The sequence below is a fragment of the Falco rusticolus genome, chromosome Z (genome assembly GCF_015220075.1).
Source record: "Falco rusticolus isolate bFalRus1 chromosome Z, bFalRus1.pri, whole genome shotgun sequence".
Lineage (NCBI taxonomy): Eukaryota > Metazoa > Chordata > Aves > Falconiformes > Falconidae > Falco > Falco rusticolus.
Window position 1 is genome coordinate 57,628,926 of NC_051210.1, and position 20,954 is coordinate 57,649,879.

The 20,954-nt window shown below is 42.8% G+C and overlaps 1 protein-coding gene across 2 annotated transcripts; it reads left to right on the forward strand.

Annotated features, from left to right (window-relative positions):
* Nucleotides 1-2,955: 2,955 nt before the first annotated feature.
* Nucleotides 2,956-20,829, forward strand: HEXB (hexosaminidase subunit beta). Of its 2 annotated transcripts, XM_037373609.1 has the most exons (15): nucleotides 2,969-3,308; nucleotides 3,405-3,562; nucleotides 6,599-6,664; nucleotides 7,439-7,485; nucleotides 7,693-7,803; nucleotides 9,568-9,681; nucleotides 10,139-10,240; nucleotides 11,870-11,999; nucleotides 13,759-13,939; nucleotides 14,971-15,057; nucleotides 15,649-15,721; nucleotides 16,378-16,552; nucleotides 17,380-17,470; nucleotides 17,682-17,786; nucleotides 20,587-20,829. In XM_037373609.1, the coding sequence occupies exons 1-15, from the start codon at nucleotides 3,019-3,021 to the stop codon at nucleotides 20,648-20,650; spliced, it is 1,794 nt and encodes a 597-aa protein (XP_037229506.1). In that variant the 5' UTR covers nucleotides 2,969-3,018; the 3' UTR covers nucleotides 20,651-20,829. The 2 variants fall into 2 exon arrangements, with proteins under 2 accessions (XP_037229507.1, XP_037229506.1); XM_037373610.1 differs by lacking the exon at nucleotides 9,568-9,681 and having other exon boundaries at nucleotides 2,956-3,308.
* The last annotated feature ends 125 nt before the right edge of the window (nucleotides 20,830-20,954 follow it).

Below are 20,954 nucleotides of genomic sequence, written 5' to 3' on the forward strand. Positions count from 1 at the left end.
CTTTAGTTTTGCTAACCTGATCCCTGGCTTCTCAGACAATTTCTCTGTATTCCTCCCAGGCTACCTCCTTGCTTCCACACTATGCAGGCTTCCTTTCTGTGTTTGAGTTTGTCCAGGAGCTCCTTGTTCATCCATGCAGGCCTCCTGGTGGTTTTGCCCAATTTCCTTTTTGTTGGGACACATCACTCCTGAGCTTGGAGGAGGTGATCCCTGACTACTAACCGGCTTTCTGGGGCCCCTCTTCCCACCAGGGCTTTATCCCATAGTACCCTACCAACAGATCCCTGAAATGGGCAAAATTCTGCTTTCCTGAAGTGCAGGATAATGAGATTGCTGTGCACCCTCCTCAACGGCCTAAGGATCTGAAATCTACTGTTTCATGGTCACTGCAGACAAGACTGTCTTTGAGCTTCATATGTCTCACCAGCCCCTCCTTGTTCCAGCATAGCATCTCTCCTCGTTGGCTCCTCTACCATTTGGAAAAGAAAGTTATCAATGTGTTCCAAGAACCTCCTGAATTGCTTATGCCCTGCTGTGTAGTCCCTCCAACAGACATTGGGGTGGCTGAAATTCCGTGAGGAGCAGGGCTTGTGAACATGAGCTGCCCCTCTCTGTCTATAGAGGGCCTCATCTGCTTAGACTACCTGGTTGGGCAGCCTCTAGCAGACCCCCACTATAATGTCACCTGTCCCTTCCCTCCCTTTGGTCCTCTCCTGTAAACTCTCCCATTGCTCTTCATTCATCCTGAGGAGGAGCTCCATGCCCTCCACCTGGTCGTTGACATAGAGAGCAACATCGCCTCCTTGTCTCCCCTGTCTGTCTTTCCTGAAGAGCCTGCATCCTTCCATCCCAACACTCCAGTCATAGGAGCCATCCCACCACTGTCTCCATGATGCCAATAAGATCATAACCCTGCAGGCATGCACATGTCTCTTAACTCCTCATGTTTATTCCCTGTGCTACACGTGTTTGCATAGAGGCATTGAAGTTGGGCCCCCATGAAGCTGACTTACCGGCTGGAATGGCTGGAATTCCTTTGTGGTGCTCTTCAGGTGCTCTCCTGCTCACCTGAAATCCCTCTCTGAGCATCTCTTGCTGGCACTGGCATCAAACTGGTAGGAGCGGGATGGACTGAGGTTCCTCTCCCCCTGCAACTTTAGTTTAAAGCCTTTGGGATGGCCAGGCTGGTTAACACTTGCCTGTAAACAGCAGACCTAGTTTAGTATCTTAGAGCTCCACAGCAACTTCAGCAACTCATGTTTGCCCTCTACCTCCCCAACAGTTTACTGATCTCTCAGTTGTGCAAAAGAAACCTATGAAATAATCCAGATTTTCTAAATATGCCTAAAAAGATGAACAGAGGTAGGCAACACGAACAGCTAAGTCAGCACAGTTGAGGAGACAGCCACACCAGGCAAAGGGGAGGTGTATCTAACAGGCAAGCCCAAACCTCTGCGGCCACTTGAGCAGCGAGGTGTAACAATTGCCTCTGACAGGGCCAGAGAGGCTGCACTGCCATTTCCACATACCTCACAGTATGCTGCGAGTGGGAGAGGAGATGTGCAGGCGGTGTGTGCTGTGTTACCTGTTTGGTATCACATAATAAAGAATTGCTTTTTACTTACAGCATGACAAGGTTAAATAACATTCTGCCACGGACAGGCTGCATCAAACTGTTCCATCAGGCCTTCACACTCCAGCTGCATGAATGGGCACAGTGAATGACAAAACAAGGATGTTTTGTGAGTCATTCCCTTCAGGTGCGTTCCACAGTCTAAACAGGCCTGGCACAGTCCCAGCCTTCCGCTCATCCTGCCATTTATTCCCTCTCTTTCCAAGGCACCATCACCTTTTTGGAGGGGGGCGAGGTTAGATCAGCCCCCCAGACCTGCTGACTGTGCAATCACAGAAAGCGTGACCGGGAGCAGAGCGGGCAGCTGGGACTCACCTCTTGAACTGCTGTGCAGCCCAGGCCCACAGTGATTCACCACGTGGGTGAGGTGCCAGGGTCTCCCAGGGCTTCTTGTCAGTAGGAAGAGCCGCTCCTCCAGACTTGCAAAGCGACAGGCCAGAAGAGGAGGACAAACCCTACTGAAGAAGAGGGGTTTGGCTTCTTGGTAATTCTGCAGCAAGACGCCTGTGTTCTTTGCAAAGAGATGCAACCTTCATTATGGAGACACTTTTTTTTCTGTTGTGTGGTTTGGTTTTTTGCTTTAAACTTAAGAGTCAGTTTGTAACCCAGAGCACGCGACCACAGCCAGCCTGCCGCAGACGGAAGACCGCTGAGGGCGAGATGGCTGACCAGCTCCTCAGTCACGCTGCACCGACAGCGGGCAGGTGCCAGCTCCCTGGCACTTCAGTGTTTGCAAGAACTGTTCCATCAGAGGTGGCTTAAAGCCTGAATTCCTGCCACGGTCACTTCCAGTTTTCAAACGCTCCATCCGTCCCCTGAGCACTTCACAACAGCTTCCACAATTTTGTACTGAGGTCTGCCGAAACACCCAGTTTATTCGGTTAAAGCTCAGAATACTTCACTGCGACTCGGACTCCTGCTCAGTCACAACGCAGTTTGTGACACAGCCGGCAGAAAGCCAGTTCAAACGCAGTTTCTGCTAAGGCTCAAACTGCTCTGCAGCAGTGCGAGAGATGCGTTCGTTCTCCCTTTATAAACACGTAACCCAACCCACGCCCGTTCCGCACAGACATGAACCTGGCCAGAACTGCCGACCCAGCAGCGCCCGGCCCCCGCTCCCTCGGGCGCCCCCACCGCGGCGCAACCCACCCCCCGCCATGGCGGCGGGACGCACCGCCCGCCCCGCCGGGACCCCGCCCCCGGGCCCGCCCTGGCCGCGCAGGCGCGGCGGCCGCGGAGGAGGCGGGGCCGGGGTGTGCGGGCGGGCGCGCAGGCCGCCCCAGCCGGCTCCGTGATGGCGGAGGCGGGGCCCGGCGGCCTCGTGTGACTGTCGCCGCGGGCTGCCGGGGGTGGGGGGCTGCCGGGGGTGCGGGGCCCGCCGCGGCATGGGCAGAGCCATGGGGCTGGCCGGGCTGCTGGCGGGGCTCTTCTTCGTGTCCGCCGTGTTGGTGAGCACCAGCCTTCGGCACGGCGCCCCGCGGAGCCAGCCCGAGCCGGCCGAGTGGGAGCCGGCCTCGGGCGCCGTGCCCGCGGAGGACTCGCTGTGGCCCCTGCCGCAGAGGCTCCGCACGTCCCGCCGCCAGCTGCAGCTGGCCCCCGACCGCTTCCAGCTGGTACACGGCGCCGGCTCCTCGGCGGGGCCGGCCTGCGGTCTGCTGGAGGACGCCTTCCGCAGGTGAGGGGCGGCGGGGCCGGAGGCGCGGGGGGGGGGGCGGCGGGCGGCCGGAGCGGTTACCTCAGAGCCCCGCCGGCGACTGTGCTTCCTCGGCAGGTACTACGAGTACGTGTTCGGGCGGCCCGGCCGGCGGACGCGGGGCCGCAGGCAGCTGGGCGCCCTGGCGCGGCCCGAGCTGTTGCGGCTGCAGGTGGTGATCGGGTTCCAGGACCCCGGCTGCCGCGGCTTCCCGCACCTCTTCTCCAGCGAGGCCTGTGAGTACCGGCTGGCGCCGCACCGTTACCGCTTGCTTCACCGTCCCGTGCCCGGTGTCACAGTAGGGTGTTTTTTAAGGAACTGGAAGTCACAGGCTCGCCGAGGCACTCGGGAGCGTTTCACAACAGTGGCAACCAGAAGATAATCTCAGCCCACAGTGAATAATGAAGAAAGGGCGATCTTTGGCTACATGCAGATCTTGCCATACATACATAACCAGGTAAGACCTCTGATTCTTAACGACTGTTACCAGAAAGGCTAGCAGCAGAAATCACAGGTTAGCTAGCATTCAGCTCGTTCGCCTGCTGCTAGCCTTTCTGGTAACAGTCGTTAAGAATCAGAGGTCTTACTATGTTGTGCTGTACCTGGTTATGCATGGTGAGATCTGCGCGTAGTCAGAGATCGCCCTTTCCTCCAGCACAGGGTGCTGAGCTGAGTGAGGGCTGGCGCTGCTTGTTCAGCTGCTTTGCTTAGAAATAACAGCATTTGAACTGAAGCTGCCAACACTGGCTTACATACATGGTATTTCTGTTTTTTCCAGCAAAACTGGAAAGTGTTTGTTGAACTTCTTGTAATTCATCTTGCAGTATTATATATCCCCTTTCTTTCTATCAGTAGGGTAATAAGAATTTTCTTAATTACAAGAAAGGATTTAAAACCACAGTGGTTACCTTGGGTTTGTTCTGCTATGTTGCTTCAGTACTGTGACTGGAATCCAGAGTGGAGAAGTACTCTAAATCAAGTCCTCATCACCAGAGAAATTTTTTAACAGAAATAAGGACGAGTGGGTAATACTGCTTTCTGTCTGGACAGGTTATCACAGAATTCAACATATTCAGTTAATCTTGTTCTGTCTTGAGATAATCTTCAGTACTTGGCAAGGCAGTTTTTTGGTATCCAGGATACAGGTCCTTAGAAAAAGATCCTTTTAATCTTAAGTCATATATCAGCAGCAGGATTAATTCTACCTGACTTGTAATAGAATGTACTGATATTAAATCTACTCAGTCTTTTGGGGACACTTAACCAAGTAGCTTAACTTTTTGGGCAAGTTTATCATGCATTTCAGTGCAAATAGGTTATAGCAGCAAAATTGCTAACGCTTTAGAATTTTCCTGTCACAGGCAGGTTGTTATACTGCTTTACAACTAGTTGAACTTTGATGTTGTTTGTGAACTTCAGATCTGTGCTAAAGCTGGTTCTTCCCTTCTGTTAGGGAATCTGTCAGATCATTGGATTCTTAGGTGGCACCCTTCAGAACACTCAGAGTTTTTCCCTCTGCTGTAGGAAAGGAGTTTCCTGTTAAAAATGACATGGAGGTTTCCTAATGTAGTAAGCTGAGCTCTCCAGGCTTCAGCAAGATTTTAATTTTCTGTTAATAGGATAGCTTGTTTAGGGAACAAATACTGAAATACGCAGTTATTAGTCACTTGCTGGATTGAGCAGCTTTGCTCCTTTTCTTAATAGAGAGGGTATGGATCAGTTGATGACTATCCTATAGAAAGAGTAATAATAACTGAAAGAGGGTAGATTTAGGTTAGGGATTAGGAAGAAATTCTTTAATGTGAAGGTGGCGAGACACTGGAACAAGCTGCCCAGAGAAGCTGGATGCCCCATCCCTGAAAGTGTTCAAGACCAGACTGGGACTTTGAGCAACCTGATCTAGCGGAAAGTGCCCCTGCCCATGGCAGGGGAGTGGGACTAGATGATTGTTAAGGTCCCTTCCTACCCAAACTGTTCTAGGATTCCATGAAGAATATTGGATATGTAATCACAGTACAAGTTAATTGCCCTTCTCCCTGCTGGCTTCTTGCCTGCTTGCGTAAAAGGTTCCAAGCAGCCATATAAAATTTACTGTTCAGTGTTCATTTAAGGTTATATGTTCAGAAAAAAGCCTGCTGTCTTGGAAGTAAATCCCTGACTCAGCTACAATTTACCACAGAAAGACCAGTGGAGATTGCAGTGGTCTTCTAAGTTCTCCTTCTTACCCAGAACTTCCAGTATATACAGTCAGTGCTTACGTTAAAATGGAAGCGTGAGGTACTTTCTTAATGTCCCTGAACGGCTTTTCTCTTGTAGTTTAGATAAATGTTTGAACCGTATAACTTACAACCCACCATTCTTTCATACTGAGGCAGATCCAATAAAACATTGTACAGCAATTTACCCTTCTGACTTTTCCTCTGCTGCTTCAAATGTGTGACTCTGGTCAGTTTATTACTGCTTTGATGTTTAAATATTAATATGGATCCATAGATTTATAGTGTATTTCTATACATATATATGTATGTGATTTTAAAAAAAATAATTAACATATTTAAAATGTATTTGTATTTGTTCACTGAAATTTACCAAATGATCTTAAATGAAAAACCAAAATTATTTTAGCTTTTTTTTTTTTTCTTTTAGCACTTTGTACTATACTTCGGTACCCAAACTAAAGGGAGGATTGTTATGGATACCTTCTGATACCATTCTTCATTTTACTTACCTGATTTCATTTCACTGTCCCTATACATGTGCTTATTAGATGGTGGGGTGGGTTGGTTGGATTGTTTGTTTTTCTTTGGAGTTAGAACTTTACAGTAAGCACCTAACAATATTACTTGACAAGGTAAGCATAATCTCTATAAAAGGTAGGTAAAAGGAGGATTAAACTTTTGCAGTTAGGTCTGGCTTAGTTACCCATCTCTTATCACTTATGTCTTAAATGCAAAAATATCATCTGATATGTTTTAAATCAGTTGGGTTAGACTTGGCTGGAATTCTGGCCCATTAACATTGCCATTAGTAAGTACTATATTTGTTTTATCATCTTACTGATTAACTGTTTACTGTCTGATTAGTAGCTTGCATTACTTCAGAAGCACATAAGTGAAAAATAGCTGCATGATACCACCATTAAAAACAACAGTAGTCAGAATTTAAAAAACAAAGGGAGATGTGGGACTCAGCCTCCTTAATGCTTGTTAGCATTGTCCTGTCAATCATGCTTTCTTAAGGAATAACTTTTTTGTTTGTTTGTTTTTATTTAGATCATTTAACTATAACTGAGCCTGTGGCTGTACTGAAAGCAGATGAAGTATGGGGTGCTTTAAGAGGTAAGCTGATAATTTTCCTATAGAGCTGTTTGTTCTGGGCTGACACGGGCCCCATGGCAGACTAAGAACCAGCTGACCACTGAGCCTTGCCTGTCTTCAGTCCTTAATGGGAAGTAAGCTTGTGCGTAGAGGCCAGAAGGATACCCAGATGCATGTTGGTCAGACCCTCAGTCCAAATGCTCACTATCTCAGATCCAGTAGCATGCTGTAAGTTAACTCTGCTGTGCCTGGAATCAGCCAAGCCAACCAAATCCTGGGTGCTAAAATGCTGTCTGATCTACAGTGTGAACACATTATTCTCTTGGTGCACCTAATAACTGGACATGATAGACACATCACCAGGAAGACCATAATGCTGAAGTTTCAGTCTGCTCTTCTTACTGTTAGTCTAAATTAGCAGATTTTTCATGCTAAATTAGAAACTTCACCAGCTGCAGAAATGACCAGCATGTTAACACCTTTTGATGAAATTCCTACCTTACCCTCAGTAACTTCCATGCTATTCAAGGATTAATTTGGTACAGCTGAGCTGTAGTACTAATATTCAGTATGTGTGTATAATAGAGAGTTTGAGTAGTTCTGTCTTCAGAATTTCTTCAACTGTGGTGCTTAAGCAATCAAGGAACTATGCTAAAGAGAAAGAAAACTCAGCTACAGAGCATTCTTTCTAGCTATGTGAGTGTCTGTAAATAGTTCTGGTCCTGTTTTTAACTTAACTAAACCTGGACAAGTGCTAGCTTATACTCCCTTTCTCTTTCTTGGATTTTTTACCAGGCTTGGAAACCTTCAGCCAGTTGGTTTATGAAGATGACTATGGAAGTGTGAGTATAGCTATTAACTAAAACCACAGTCCTGATAACAGACAACCATGTTCTTTATTAGGTACTTTTCTAGAAACAGCAGTTCTACTAGTTTCAGTAAGTATTTTTTCAGAAAATGATCTTTGAAAAGCTGATAACAAAATTAAAAGTATTTCCTATTTGCAAATATGAATATAAAGCAGGAATTCTGATTTTTATATCTCATAGTTTCTTGTCAATGAGTCTGAAATCGACGACTTCCCAAGATTTGCTCATAGAGGAATCTTACTAGACACCTCAAGGCATTATTTACCATTGAAATCTATTCTTACAAACCTGGTAAGTGAGCAGTTTTATATCATTAATAATGAAATCTTTAGGTAGCAACTGGAGCTGGTATGTAAGGACAGCCTGTCTTCTCTGGCTGACTTCTAAAAGGACAGTGATCTCTGCTAAGTAGAGGTCAGAACACACATCAGAGAGTAATTGATAGGCGAGAGAGGAGTTGCGTAAATCTGTAAAGGAGGCTGGGATTTGTGGTACCTTGGGTTTTCCGTATTTTCTGTTGCCTAAACCAGTTCACATATTTCTTGGAAGCATGTTTTGAGACATTCAACTGTTACCAAGCAATACATGGGAGACCTTGCAAGTCCTAGCTTCAGTGCCAGTGGTTGCAGGAAAATCCCAGTCCTTTCAATAACCAGGCTTTGGTAGTCCTGTATTAGGCTGCTAAAAGCAAGCCACTAATGAAGAAGTACAGAGCAACGGGGGAAATCAGAAGCATTCATTGGTAGCTACTGATTTCTTTCACTGTGTCACTTCAAAAAGAAGAAAACCAGACAAAAAAACCCAAGAAAACCTTCCTCTGAAAAGCCTAAGTAAGCACACTAAGGACTGTGTACTCCAACCTTGATGGGAAGGTGGTGAGTTTGTATAAATATAGCAACCGAAGCTGTGAGTTTTTCTGTTTTGTACTCCCCTTTTCTGCTGTTGAAATCCTTGTAGTGTAGTAGGGATTATTTGGTGGGTTGAAATGGAGGAGCCTTTGAGTAGAGGAACATGCAGTTTCCTGTCTTGACTCTGCAGAGCAGGCTTAAGATGCGCAGGAAGAGAGTGCAGGTAAAACCAGTCTTCATTTCTGAGGTCATCCTTGAACTATGGTCAAAACCTGCCCCTCCATGGGTATTTACCACTTTTATTTACCTATAAGGTCAGTCCTTGTTCAGCAAGTAGTGTTTGTGTAGTGTTTCATTTGCAACTGAGGGTGCTTCAAAGACTCAGGTAGTTACTTGTATCAGTATTTATTGTCTTTTCTAAGAGACAACAAAGTCAAAAGAGTAACCTGATTTTTGACACTTGCATTTCTAAGCATTCTTGTGTTTCTGTAACTGTTGCTATTCTGTTTTCTTTCCTTAGATTATGCCTGTCACTCTAATACTTTTCTAGAGTGCATTTTATGGCATTTTGCTCGTTTAAGGACAAGTGTGCTTTTCCTCCCACCTCTGTGCCTGCTTGAATCCAGGCTAACCTAATAAAAAGCAGCAGTAATCCCTTCACTGACGTGTGGTAATTAGATGCTTAAGGCAGCAGTTCAGGTACATTTCTTGTTTGTGTTCAGCTGCTGTACTGTATTTCCAGGAAGGGTGTTGTCCACCTTGTGGCAGAGGTGAAGGTCAGGAGGTAGAATTTTCTATGTGGAAAGATGTTAATTTGATAGAAATGCATGAAGACATGTGGTTAATTAAAATGTAATGCTGTCTGATAAAACAGGTGAGATATTTTGGGGGAGTGGACATAGTATAAATCTTCCTTTGGATTTGGTGGGAATTCCTGAAGAGATTTCATCACTTTTTTAAATGCAGCTTGGTGAGAAAAGCAAGGCAGAGGGGTGGAAATAATTGTATTGTGGCAAGGGGTTGGAAGCAACTGTGTTGCAATTACTGAGTCATGAACAATGTAGAGAACATTTATTCTGTCTGCCCATAGCACACACCACTTCTAGCGACGGACAAACTTGGGTAACTTGGGGTATGTGTGTAACCATCCATCTGGAGTCATAATTTGAAATATGTGTGTTAAATGTTTATCTTGATTATCTTCAAGAAAAGGGAAGTGCTGACACTAATGACTGAAAACACAAGGGGAACACTATCTTCTGCAGGGAAAATGCGTGGTTTATTTTGCATGCATTTGAAATGGATTCTGCAGAAGTCACTAGTAAGTAGGCATGTATGAAATAGTAGGGAACTCGCTTGTGTTCTTTAATTTTTGAGTCCAAAGTATTTAGGTAGAAAAGTTCAAGCTTTTCTGTAAGGTGAAATAGCTGATGTTGCATAGAGAATTACCCAGATATGTTTTGAAGTGGAAGAAATTCATAACCATTTATAGTAGTTCCTCTTCAGCCAGTGTAAGCATAATCAGATCAAGAGCTTGTTAACAGGAGTGGTGCAAATAGATGGCAGAGGAATGGAGTAGCAGTATAAACAGGCTGGTGCATTTTGTTGTGTGCTTCTAGGATTTGTGGAACACTGTATGGCTTATTGGTTGGTTCCCCCTCCTCCCCCCTTCAGTTGCTTTAAGCCTGTAGGATGTACTGGGATAAAGCCAGCTTTTTGCATCAGTTTTCTGTGAGAGTGAAGTGCTTAACTAGACTGTGTTGCATTATTTGTTACAGGATGCCATGGCTTTTAACAAGTTCAATGTTCTCCACTGGCATATAGTAGATGATCAGTCATTCCCTTACCAGAGTATTTATTTCCCTGAGTTAAGTGACAAGGTGAGTAAACATCATTGGAGCAGAGTGGGAGGGCAGAAATCTGGCACTTATTTAATGGAAATAAAATGCAGAGCCTACCAACAGTTCAATACATCTGCCTTGGCTGATTGCAAAACAGTACCAGAGGACCAGTAATCAGTAGGTCCAAACTCAGGATCCTACCTGAGTGTCTATGTGGACCATGTTCAAGTCTTCCTTAATGGATGCATGGTAAATGACCTTCCTAACTCTTGTGTGCAAATTTGCTAGTGATGCTGATCCGCAGTGTCTGCAGGCCTTCAAGCAGTAATGGCATGCAAATAGCTTGATGTGCACACTTCTCGGATTTTTGTTGTTTTGTTTGTTTAACTGGTAGACTTCCTGCCACTCAAACAAATATAAGGGAGTTTCCTGTCAGCTCGAGGCTTGGAACCACTGCAGTAGTACTTTTGCCCTGTCTGAGACCTAGTTAACTTTACAAAACACAACATACCTTATAAGAGCTCCAAAAGTGAAGTTGTTTTCTCAAATAGATATAGTTGCAATGTATCTCTTTATTTCAAGATTCACAGCAAATTTTGCTAATTAATGAAAGCCATCATGAGGTTATTGCTCAGTCATGGTACAGTAGTAGCCAAATGAAGCACGAATAATTAAGTAGACTGGACCTAAGCACGAGATTTGTGATTCTGTTTTAAAATGCTTGCTAGAATCTGACCCTCATAAAAATTACGTAGGCAGTGGTTGAGCAGATGCCATGAAGAGTTTTATAATTCAAAAACTGTAAATGTTGCATGGTGCATTCAGATTATTTTTCCTAGTAATGGCTGTGGAATTCTGTCCTGTTCCTCACTGACAGCTGGAGAGGGAGATGGCCAGTGTCTCAATAGCCATCTTTTTGAAAGGCTTTTTGTTTACCGTTATCTGTTTTTGAATAACTCGGCTGTGGAAACCATTTCCAGATAAATGGAAGCTTAAGGTGCTACTAATCATGAGGAGTCATGATGCTTTTCTTTATGTAGTTTCGCTCTTTGGCAAGCATCTGTTTCACGGAACTGTAGGAACTGTAGCAGTCTGGGCAGTTTGTCATGGTCCCTGACTGTGTGGGAATGGAATAATGCCCAAATTCAGTGTCACAAAACAAATACACCTGCTAAATTGGGTATTGTATCAACTGACAAGCAGAGGTGTTGGAAGAAGACACCATTCTTTCTGACTTGGCAGAATTTTTCCATTAGTCTTTCATGTCATGTAGCAAGGGCCCCTATGTTTTGGAACTAATGATACAGAAGTGGAGGGAATACTAACTTGCCTCTGTACAGAAGAATTGAAAAATGCATCTTTCAAACATCTGATGGAGTAGAAGCTAGCTTTTCTGTTTCTTTCAGTAACTATGAGCTAAGGAGGAATGGACAGTCTCAGGAGATTTGTCTTAGTGTGGAAAAAGGGGTTAATTTTTGTTTGGGGTTCCCCCCCCCCCCCCCCGCAGCTAGTCAGCTGAAAAGTTCATTGCAGCTGCCCATGTGATAAACCAGAAAAGGCCAACTTGTAAAACTGCTCAACAATCTAAATTATAACATTTTAATCCCAGTTTTATTAGCTGCTGGTATAATGTTTTGTAAACTGTCTCTGAATGTGAATACTTTACAGGGAGCATACTCCTATAACCACATCTACACTCCTACTGACGTCCGTCTGGTGATTGAGTATGCCCGGTTAAGAGGCATTAGAGTTATCCCAGAGTTTGATACTCCAGGACACACGCAGTCTTGGGGAAAAGGTATGTCCAAGAGAATATTAATGGTTAAAAGACTGACGTAATTAGGGTGTAGCAAGCAAGTGAACTTGGTAAAAACCAGCCTTTAAAGTGCCTTGGAAGGCCCTTGATAACAGGTAAGCAAGGGGCTGACTTGGGAATGGTGATGACCTTTACGTATCAGAGGAACTAAAGTGAATGGAGAAAGCTTGACACTTGCTGTGCTGCATGTGTGTGTGAAGGCACAGATATTTTCTGTCTGCCTCAGACTTCATGTTATTGTTATGCCCCCATCCAGTGCTGGGCTTTCGAGTAATTGGGCAGTAGCTAGAAATAATGAGTTGCTGTCTCTAGAGTAGATATTTCTGCTTGGGGAGTGTTCTTTCAAAGTGATTGATGTTTCTGGATATTAGTAAAGTGGTAATCTGTCAGTGTACAAAACAGAGCAAAGCAGGATGCTTCTTCATGCTCTGTCCTCTGGGTTTCAGACTAATGCTTCTCTTGCTAGAGAGTGCTTGAGTCCTGAAAGCGGTGGTGTTTACATGTACTCGAGGACCAGGGAATCTTGTGCCTTAGTTCAGGGTGCACTGACTGTGATTTGACTGCAATTAATATAATATGGTTTTGGCTAAACTGGAAATAGTAAAGATTTTTCTAGTGCTTCATAGCATTAGCTTTATCCACAGGGTGAGTCTTGTGCTCATCCTGTGGAGATATGACCATAACGTTGCAAGATGCCTCAGGCTCTTTCTCACTAATTTAAACTGCAGAGGAACAAGACAAAAAGTAAATTTGCTGAACACTCATTTCCGAGTCTGTCATCTTATGGAGTCTTTGCTGTTACAGAGCACTAGTAAAAGTCAGCTTCTTGCCTGATGATATGTGAAGTGGTCTACATTCATATTAAGAGCAAGGTTCAGGTCCCTTGCCTAAAAAACAATTGTACCTGATAACTTCTTGTATAATAGCTTTTTTTTTAATGTGATGCACAGGAGCTAGTCCTGGCTTTGCCTGTGAACCTGGGTAACTATGCTTTGTTTGCATTAAAATTCAAGATACTGCAGAGAAGTCTTAAGGCATGCAAGGAGGGCAGTTGAAGCAATGTATCACTAGGGCTCTGTTTGGGGGAAATGTGCTTAGGGCAGGAAATGCACTGCCAGGAAGCTGATGCAACCACAGTTTACCAAAGAAACTGGACTTAGGAATCTCCAACCTAGAAATAATAACTTTTCCCTATTTTGTTATCCTGGCTTGTGTTCCTTCAGTTACCTTGACCCAAGAACCAGTGCTTAGTTTTGATGTCTGTCTAGCCTTCCTTGTGTAGAGGTAAATTCCTAGCAGATTGATGTAGGACATCTACCTTGAACCATGTACCACCTACTTAGGTGTTAACAAAGCAGAGTAATAAAAAGAGAGGAGAGGCCTTTGGAGCACACTCATTATATTTGGCTTCCTTCTAATTGGCTTCCTTCCTAAATCCATTAAAGCTTTTTTTATTCAAGTAGTCATCCAGAAGCTGTTTTCCAGATATAGTGACTTGTTCCATAAATTAGTATGTGTTAAATCACAAATCTAAAAGTCAGAGTCCTCATTCCAGTTAGAGGGTTCTTCAACCTTGGCCAAGTTGTTTTATTTCATCCTGCTTCTATTTGATTATAATTAGAATGATAAGCACTCAAGTCATTAATATTAACCTTTTAAATATGGCTAACTGCCTCTTCCCACTAGCAAAGCTGACATACCAACGTGGAACTGAATATCCTCTATTAATTGTTTCTACTAGGTCAAAAAGATCTTCTCACCCCTTGTTACAGTGGAGAACAGCCAACTGGGTCCTTTGGACCTGTAAATCCCATTTTGAATACAACTTATGACTTCATGACTAAATTCTTCAAAGAAATCAGCAGTGTATTTCCAGATGCATACATTCATTTGGGAGGAGATGAAGTGAACTTCGATTGTTGGTATGGTGACAGTTCAAAGAATAAATATCTAGTGCCTCTTAAACTTGCTTAAATCCATCAATTAGGGAACTCAGTTGCATGGGACTGTTTTCACTGCTTAACCCAAAGATCTCCACTCCTACTTCTGTAGCTATTTACAGGCAGAACATTTGTGATTCTTAACAAGCAAGTGATGTTGTGCAGAATTTTGCTTTGATTAGCAGTTTCGCAAATGTTCAGGTACTCTAAAGGATTTCTTTATGAAAATTAACATGGCAGGAAAGAGAACTAGCAGGGTAGAAAAGTACCATGTAAGATAATGAATATTTAAATGCTTTGTGTTAAAGGAAAAGCAGTTCTTTCCATTGAGTTCTGTCTTCCAGAACATCTGCTAACATTAAGTATTACAGTACTGACTCTTTTGTGCTTGTATCACAAGCACGGCATTTATTAATAGGGTTCTTTAGTTAGTTGCAGATTTTGAATGTTTTGGAGCATCTCTGCTGGAGTAACTAATAATACAGAATTTGGAGCAGATCTAATTGCATGATATTCAAATTGATCTAGTTAGTTTTTGTCTCTTGTAACATCAGATCTGAACACTTGCTTTAACTTTGAAAAAGAAACAATTTCTGACAAATGCTTTGTCACAGAAGTACTTGTTAGCTTTGGGGAATCTTCCCAAATTCTTGATGTCACTCCTGCAGATCCCCTGGTACTATGGCTGCCGTTTCCAGACCTGCTGGCAACCTTCCCACAAAGTCGCAGAGAAGCCAGAAACTCCAGAGCTCTTAGAAGCCTGGGTCAGCCTGCCAGAGGCTGCTTCAGGACAGGGCCTCCAGTAGTTCTACCAGAGAAGTAGGCCTATTGGCAGCTTTATTTCTAATTAGCATGAAGCTGTTTCAGTATATCTAAATCAAGTTAACCTGCTGCTTCTGCAGGCTGTGGTGTGCCTAAGGCACCAGCTAGGGTGCTGTGCGTAGGTGGAAATGGTTGGGAAGTCTGGTTTAAAGCAAAGCAAAATTATTCTTGTTTTGTTGTTGTTATTTAAGGAAATCTAACCCTGAAGTGAAAGAGTTCATGAAGAAGCAAGGATTTGGCATCGATTATGCTAAACTGGAATCTTACTATATTCAGAAGTACGTTCTTTTCGTTAATTTTTGCTCTGCTTTTCACAGCTGCCATCTGAGGGTGGTGGTCAGGTGCAGGTACTGAAGCTAATTTAGGTTAGTCTATACTGTTTTCAAAAACTGCTTTGTATTAGGGACTACCGACTTTAATACACTGAATGTTAAGTTCACAGCTTTAAAAGGTGGGACACAACAAGGATGTGTAGGCTAGTTCTATGGACAGTATGAACGCATGGGGTATGTTAAGCTAGGTATCTGCTGTGATGTCAGCATGCAGGGTGGGAAGGGAAAGTCCTATTGTTTTTGTAGCTATTTATTTCTCTGTTTCTTAAATAACATGGACTTAAGACACCTGTATGAGTTGCTGGTAGTTCTGAACATCACTTTGTGTTACTGCACATGCATACCCTTCTACATGGGAGAACACGCTCCTCGAGGCAGAGCACTGAAGGCCAAAACGAGAAAACCCTGTTTTTTCTTGGTCCCGTATGCAGTGCTGGGAAAAGCCTGATGTGACTTAGGGTGGAAAATGTCACTACGTGATGTGCCTGTACTGATCTCACTGAAGTTCACAAACATGATTTTATTTCTAAATTCTAGGGTTTTGGACATTGTTTCCTCCTATAATAAAGGATACATAGTCTGGCAAGAAGTGTTTGATAACAAAGCAGAGGTAAGATGGGAAAGTAAGTAAGGTACTCTTGCATAATCATATTGTGGGAGGCTTCCAAAGGGGACTGTTGAAGTAGTTATGGTTGTGTCTCTTAAGAGTTAAGGCAAGTCTGCGCACTTTAGCAAGTCTCCCCAGGTATGGGGCCTGCCTTGAAATTATCATTTGTTGAACATGTAAAACAGGTGGAACAGGAACACCAGCACTGAAGTGCTTTCTGCAGGTGAGTACATAATACAACATGTTTTAGAGCATCAGAGTAAAGGGTAGGGAAATTTCTGTAAGTTTTCACACCTTTGTTTTCTCACATAACTGCATCTCATCTAGCAACACCAGGTGCTCAGCTTTTTGGAGCTGGTCAGATAACTGGTGCATGTAGGAACCCTCTTAGGGCATTAACTGTCTATAGTATAACCTAGGCTTCACTCTAGTGTGAGGTTTTTAAAACCAGCAAAGAGCTACTTGCCTTTAGACTGGGGGGTGGGGGGGTGGGGGTGGGGAACGGGAAATTACAAAAGGTAGCTTCCAAAATGTTCCTCTTGAAAAAAAACAAAACCAAACCATATATTTGAAATCTGTCATCCTTTCCTGGGAACAGCAATTAGGGTTGTCTTTAATGTTTTGGGGTTTTCTTTTGTTCTGTTTTTTCCCCCTTTTAGCTGAAACCAGACACAGTAGTTCAAGTGTGGATGGAAAACAACTATGCTCATGAACTGAGCAGTGTCACTGCAGCTGGGTTCACTGCTATCCTGGCAGCTCCCTGGTACTTAGACTACATTAGTTACGGGCAAGACTGGAAGAAATACTACAGTGTTGAACCACTTAACTTTCCTGGTTTGTTACATTTTTTCTATGCATGTTCTGTGCATTAAAAGTCTTTGGTTCATAGTAAGGTGTAAATGGAAAGAATAAGGCTATTTAGAGTGGTCATGCAGTCACTATGATCAGATACACTGTGTAATCAAAGGACTTTAATTTCAGCTAGAACTCTGGAAAATTCTCAAATAAAAATACGCAACTTTCCAATTCTCACAGGGAAAATTGTTACCTTCCTCAAGCATCTGGCAGTGGTGCTTGTATGAGACAGGATGCTGAACTAGGTGGGCAGATGCATCATGCACTGGGGGCAGAGTTGTGCAAAATGTTTGCTGGTAGACATTGAGTACATACATTAGCAAGCTTCTAGAGCGTTAGACTGTTACAGACAAAGACATGTTCTCTCCCTCCAGCTAAAGCTGATACAAACATCTAATGCTTTCCCCAGGGCTTGAATTTTGTGCAAGGTAGCTCTCAGACCTGATTAGGGAGAATACTTGAATGTAGCTTTTTCAAGGAATGTTCTGTCTGTGATAGAATGAACAGTTTTAATCAGGATTGAAGTCTTTGAAGAATGTCAGGAGGCTGAGGAATTTCTTCAGAGGATAAAAGGTAAAATCCTTTCTGACAGAGAAGGGAAATTGGTTCTCTGGGCAAATGGGCCAGTGGTTCTCATATTTAGTAACAAGACTACCAAAACATTAAGTTAGTGCTCAGGATAGATATTTTATATCATAAAACGAACAACTGAACATCAGTCCCCTCTCAGTATTGGAAAAGGAAATTGCTGATACATGCCCATCTTCCAAGCAAATAGAAATTCTAACTTTCTGCTTTGAATTCAGGATCTGAAAAACAGAAAAAGCTTTTAATAGGTGGAGAAGCCTGCCTGTGGGGGGAATTTGTGGATGCAACTAACCTTACACCAAGATTATGGTATGGACTGTTTTATTGTTAAATTTTGGAAAGCTAGCTATATGGAGCATTAATCCAACAGGACTGTATGTTAGTGGTAACCGTGCTCTGTGCTGAATGTAAGCAGCTATAAAAATGGATGCTTCTTTCTGTTTAAGACCTGGTATTAAAAACTTTTATCCATTCCTGGTTATAGACCATACCTACTCTAAAATTTAGTATATCTTTACAGGCCTCGAGCAAGTGCTGTAGGGGAGAGACTCTGGAGCAGCAGGAATGTAACCAACTTGCAGGATGCCTATAAAAGACTGACTAATCATCGATGCCGCATGCTCCGGTAGGATTAATAGTTATAGTAATGCTTGGTTCTCATGCCTTATAACCAATGGAGTTCAAGTACAGGACTGAACACTGGCCTGGAGATGAAGGGAGGAGAGCTAGCTGTCATCCTGTGTGGTTTTTGTATCCACAGAAAAGGTGAGGACAGATACATTAAGACAGGAGTTCTAGACAGGCCTGCAACTAACATTTTCAGAACTTAACTTTCTTCAGTGAAATACTAGAACTCATCTATATCTCTCTTTAAAGGAAAAAACAACACCGTGATTGACTTATTTAAGATAAAAAGGTTATTAAAGTGTATGTGGGAGGAGTACACAGGAGAAAAAATAGACTTTAAAAAAAGTTTTAGATTATTTATTATAAATCATAATTAAAGACCTGCAGCAGGCAATCAAGTGGAGCTGTGCATGAGAGGTGAGCTTTAGCAAGCTATATTCTTTCAGGTATTACCTTAGCATAGGGACTGAAAGAGGTGGATAAGGAGTCTGATAGATTTTAATTCATTTATGGCTACTGTAAACAAGGGCAGTTCATAACATACTTTTCTCTGCAGTTCTTTCCTGAAAAGTACCTAGACAAGTTACTGGTTAATTACTGCTAGTGCTTTGTATATTTGCACTTTTAGAAGTCAGTGATTTCTAGGTCTGAAGTCCAAGTTTGACTCCACTTTTAGAAGTATACAGTCAGAGAGCCTTTTAGGTTTTCCCAAATGCTGCTGCAAAGTTGGACTGCAGCAAGAACATGTCATTTGATTTCTCTGCAGAAGTTTATGACAGGAAACTGAAAATCCCAACAGTGTGAAGTATTTCAAGGGAGATACAAATCAGCTATTTAGAGCACAAGATACAATGGCAGTTAGCACTTAAAACTTAAGCACTCTGCTCATGTTCCTGTAGATATCTTAGCATGATTATGTTGAAATCACTGACTTTGAGCTTACAGTATAGATAGTGATATACACAGAGTGACCAAAAGACTTGTAAATTTTGACTTGTTGGGTTTATTTCAAGGTGGCGAAAAATAACCCTATGTAAATTATCTCCCTCAGTCATGAGAAAAGTAGATACATGAAGAAAGAGTTAACAAATACATGTTAAAAACAAGATCAAAGGGCTTTAAAGACTTAGGACCTAGCACTTAACAGGATGGTACATCTCTTGGTGGGGCTTAGAGAAAACATGGATAAAACTGAAAAGTGAAGCGTACAGGGACTGTACCTCTAAGATTAGGGTTTTATAGTTCCTGGGCCTGGTTAACTATTGCTGCATCTCCATCTTCCTTTAATGCTGGCACTTGTATTGCTGTATAAGGAGCTGATCCAGGTGGCTGCAGCTGCTCTGGTAGTGCAAGTGTGAGAGATGGAGAATGCAGGGGCAGACTAAGGGAAAAGTGCACGAGTACACGGAGCAGATCTTAAACTACTTTGTGGTGCTAAAACTGCTTTGTTGGCGTAAAACTTGAACAATTCCTGTTACAAACAGACTACCTTAATAAAAGGACATGTCCTCCTGAAAATTATTTCTTTTATATAGGCTTTGAACCTGAAGAACATTAGAGAAACCATTCCCTTACTGCTGATTAAATGAGCCTTCCTTGGAGCAGCAGTTCTGTTGCCTTTTATGTATACAGGGCTTCCTCATCACTGTGTGAACTCAAAGAGCTGATTTAATCAGCCAGGTTGTTGTAGTCTTAGAGTGTGGGCAAAAAGGCTATCTCCTTACTAACATTTTTATACGTGGTATATACAGACCATGGCAGCTGTGGCAGGCCAAGGAGCTTTCCAGGTAGAATGAACAGCTCTGGTTTGCTCCAGAGCTGGGTACCAGGGAGTGAAAGAGCAGGTATATAGAGCTCCCTAACAGTTGGATCACAGTCACTATAAGAACAGTAGCTCTGCCTATCCAAGGTCACTGCTGTTGAAATAGTACCATGAAAGCAGAAGTTGCTATTCAGATCTAAACTCGGCTTCCTGTAGAATACAGCAGCCCAAACTGCAGAGGAAGGGAAACAAAAAGGTGGGCATATATTCCAGAGACTGAGACAACAACCCTGTCATTTACTAAGAGCAGGTCTTGCTTGGGGGCAAGCAGTTCAGCTGAGCCATTTCATTATTCAGTTTCTTCCACAGCAGCTCATAAGTGCAGTTTAAACACCAGTGTGTATTACCCTACAAATCACTATAGCAGTACTGTCTAGCTCTTAAATAGCCAAGAAGCGGAATTTTGACTGTAACCACTTTAACCCTGAAACATCTTTTTAGACTATCTTCCTGCACATCATAAGCTACAGCGTTTTTTTGCTTGTTTGTTTTTAAAGCCACAGAATAATTTATGATAGCATAGCTGGGAAAAATCTTGTTTACTAAAACTGGGTTCCCTCAAAAATTAATGAAAATTACTTAATTAGAGCTGCATATGAAGGAAACTATTTAGGTTGGTGAGTGTGCAAATGTCAACCGATTGATATTTTCATCTTCTTATGACTTTTATTCAATAAAAGCAATAGATTTTGCAGAATGTAGAGACAACTAGCCCCTGAATGTAAGCTTTTAACCTGTTTTCTAATACCCTGGTGCATCTATTTCTTCATTAATCAATCACTATTAACTTCAGTTAAGTACAGTTCTCTGTTTCAATCAATGGTATAGGGCCCTTTTTTCTCCCTAAACAGGCCATCTGTTATTTCTTCAAAACAGTTTTGCTTACACAGAGTAAGATGGAGTGCTGTTATCTGTCCACCTACACAGTGGGCTAGTTGTTTAATTTAATCATACACATTCTACTTTATTTTAACAGCCGTGGCATAGCAGCCGAACCTGTGTTTGTTGGATACTGTGCCCATGAAGCAAGAGGGCAGTAATTACTGCAAAGACTTCTAGTCAACAACCTGAAGTGCCTCTGGGGGGGTGAATCAATATATGTACCTGTGTTGTATTTGAACCAACAGTTAAAATTTTCACTTTAAAAATAAAGTTCTTTGACATTCTGGTTGGAGTAAAAATGGTGGGGCAATAGGAGTAAATTAAAAAAAATGGGAGTAAAAATAATAGCTTTCATTAGAAAGAGGGATTCTACACTGTTAAGTCCTGAAACTTGATGCCATGGTTACTAATTCCAGTTTCCTTACACCTTCTAAAGCTGAGGAAAAATAAAGCTAAGATGCT

What these genes read in the sequence shown, in the direction of transcription:
- HEXB (XM_037373609.1), top strand. Translation starts at nt 3,019, where the DNA reads ATGGGCAGAGCCATGGGGCTGGCCGGGCTGCTGGCGGGGCTCTTCTTC. An exon ending in AGTATGGGGTGCTTTAAGAG is followed by an intron (nt 6,665 to 7,438) that starts GTAAGCTGATAA and finishes ATTTTTTACCAG; the next exon opens with GCTTGGAAACCTTCAGCCAG. An exon ending in GAATCTTACTATATTCAGAA is followed by an intron (nt 15,058 to 15,648) that starts GTACGTTCTTTT and finishes TCTAAATTCTAG; the next exon opens with GGTTTTGGACATTGTTTCCT.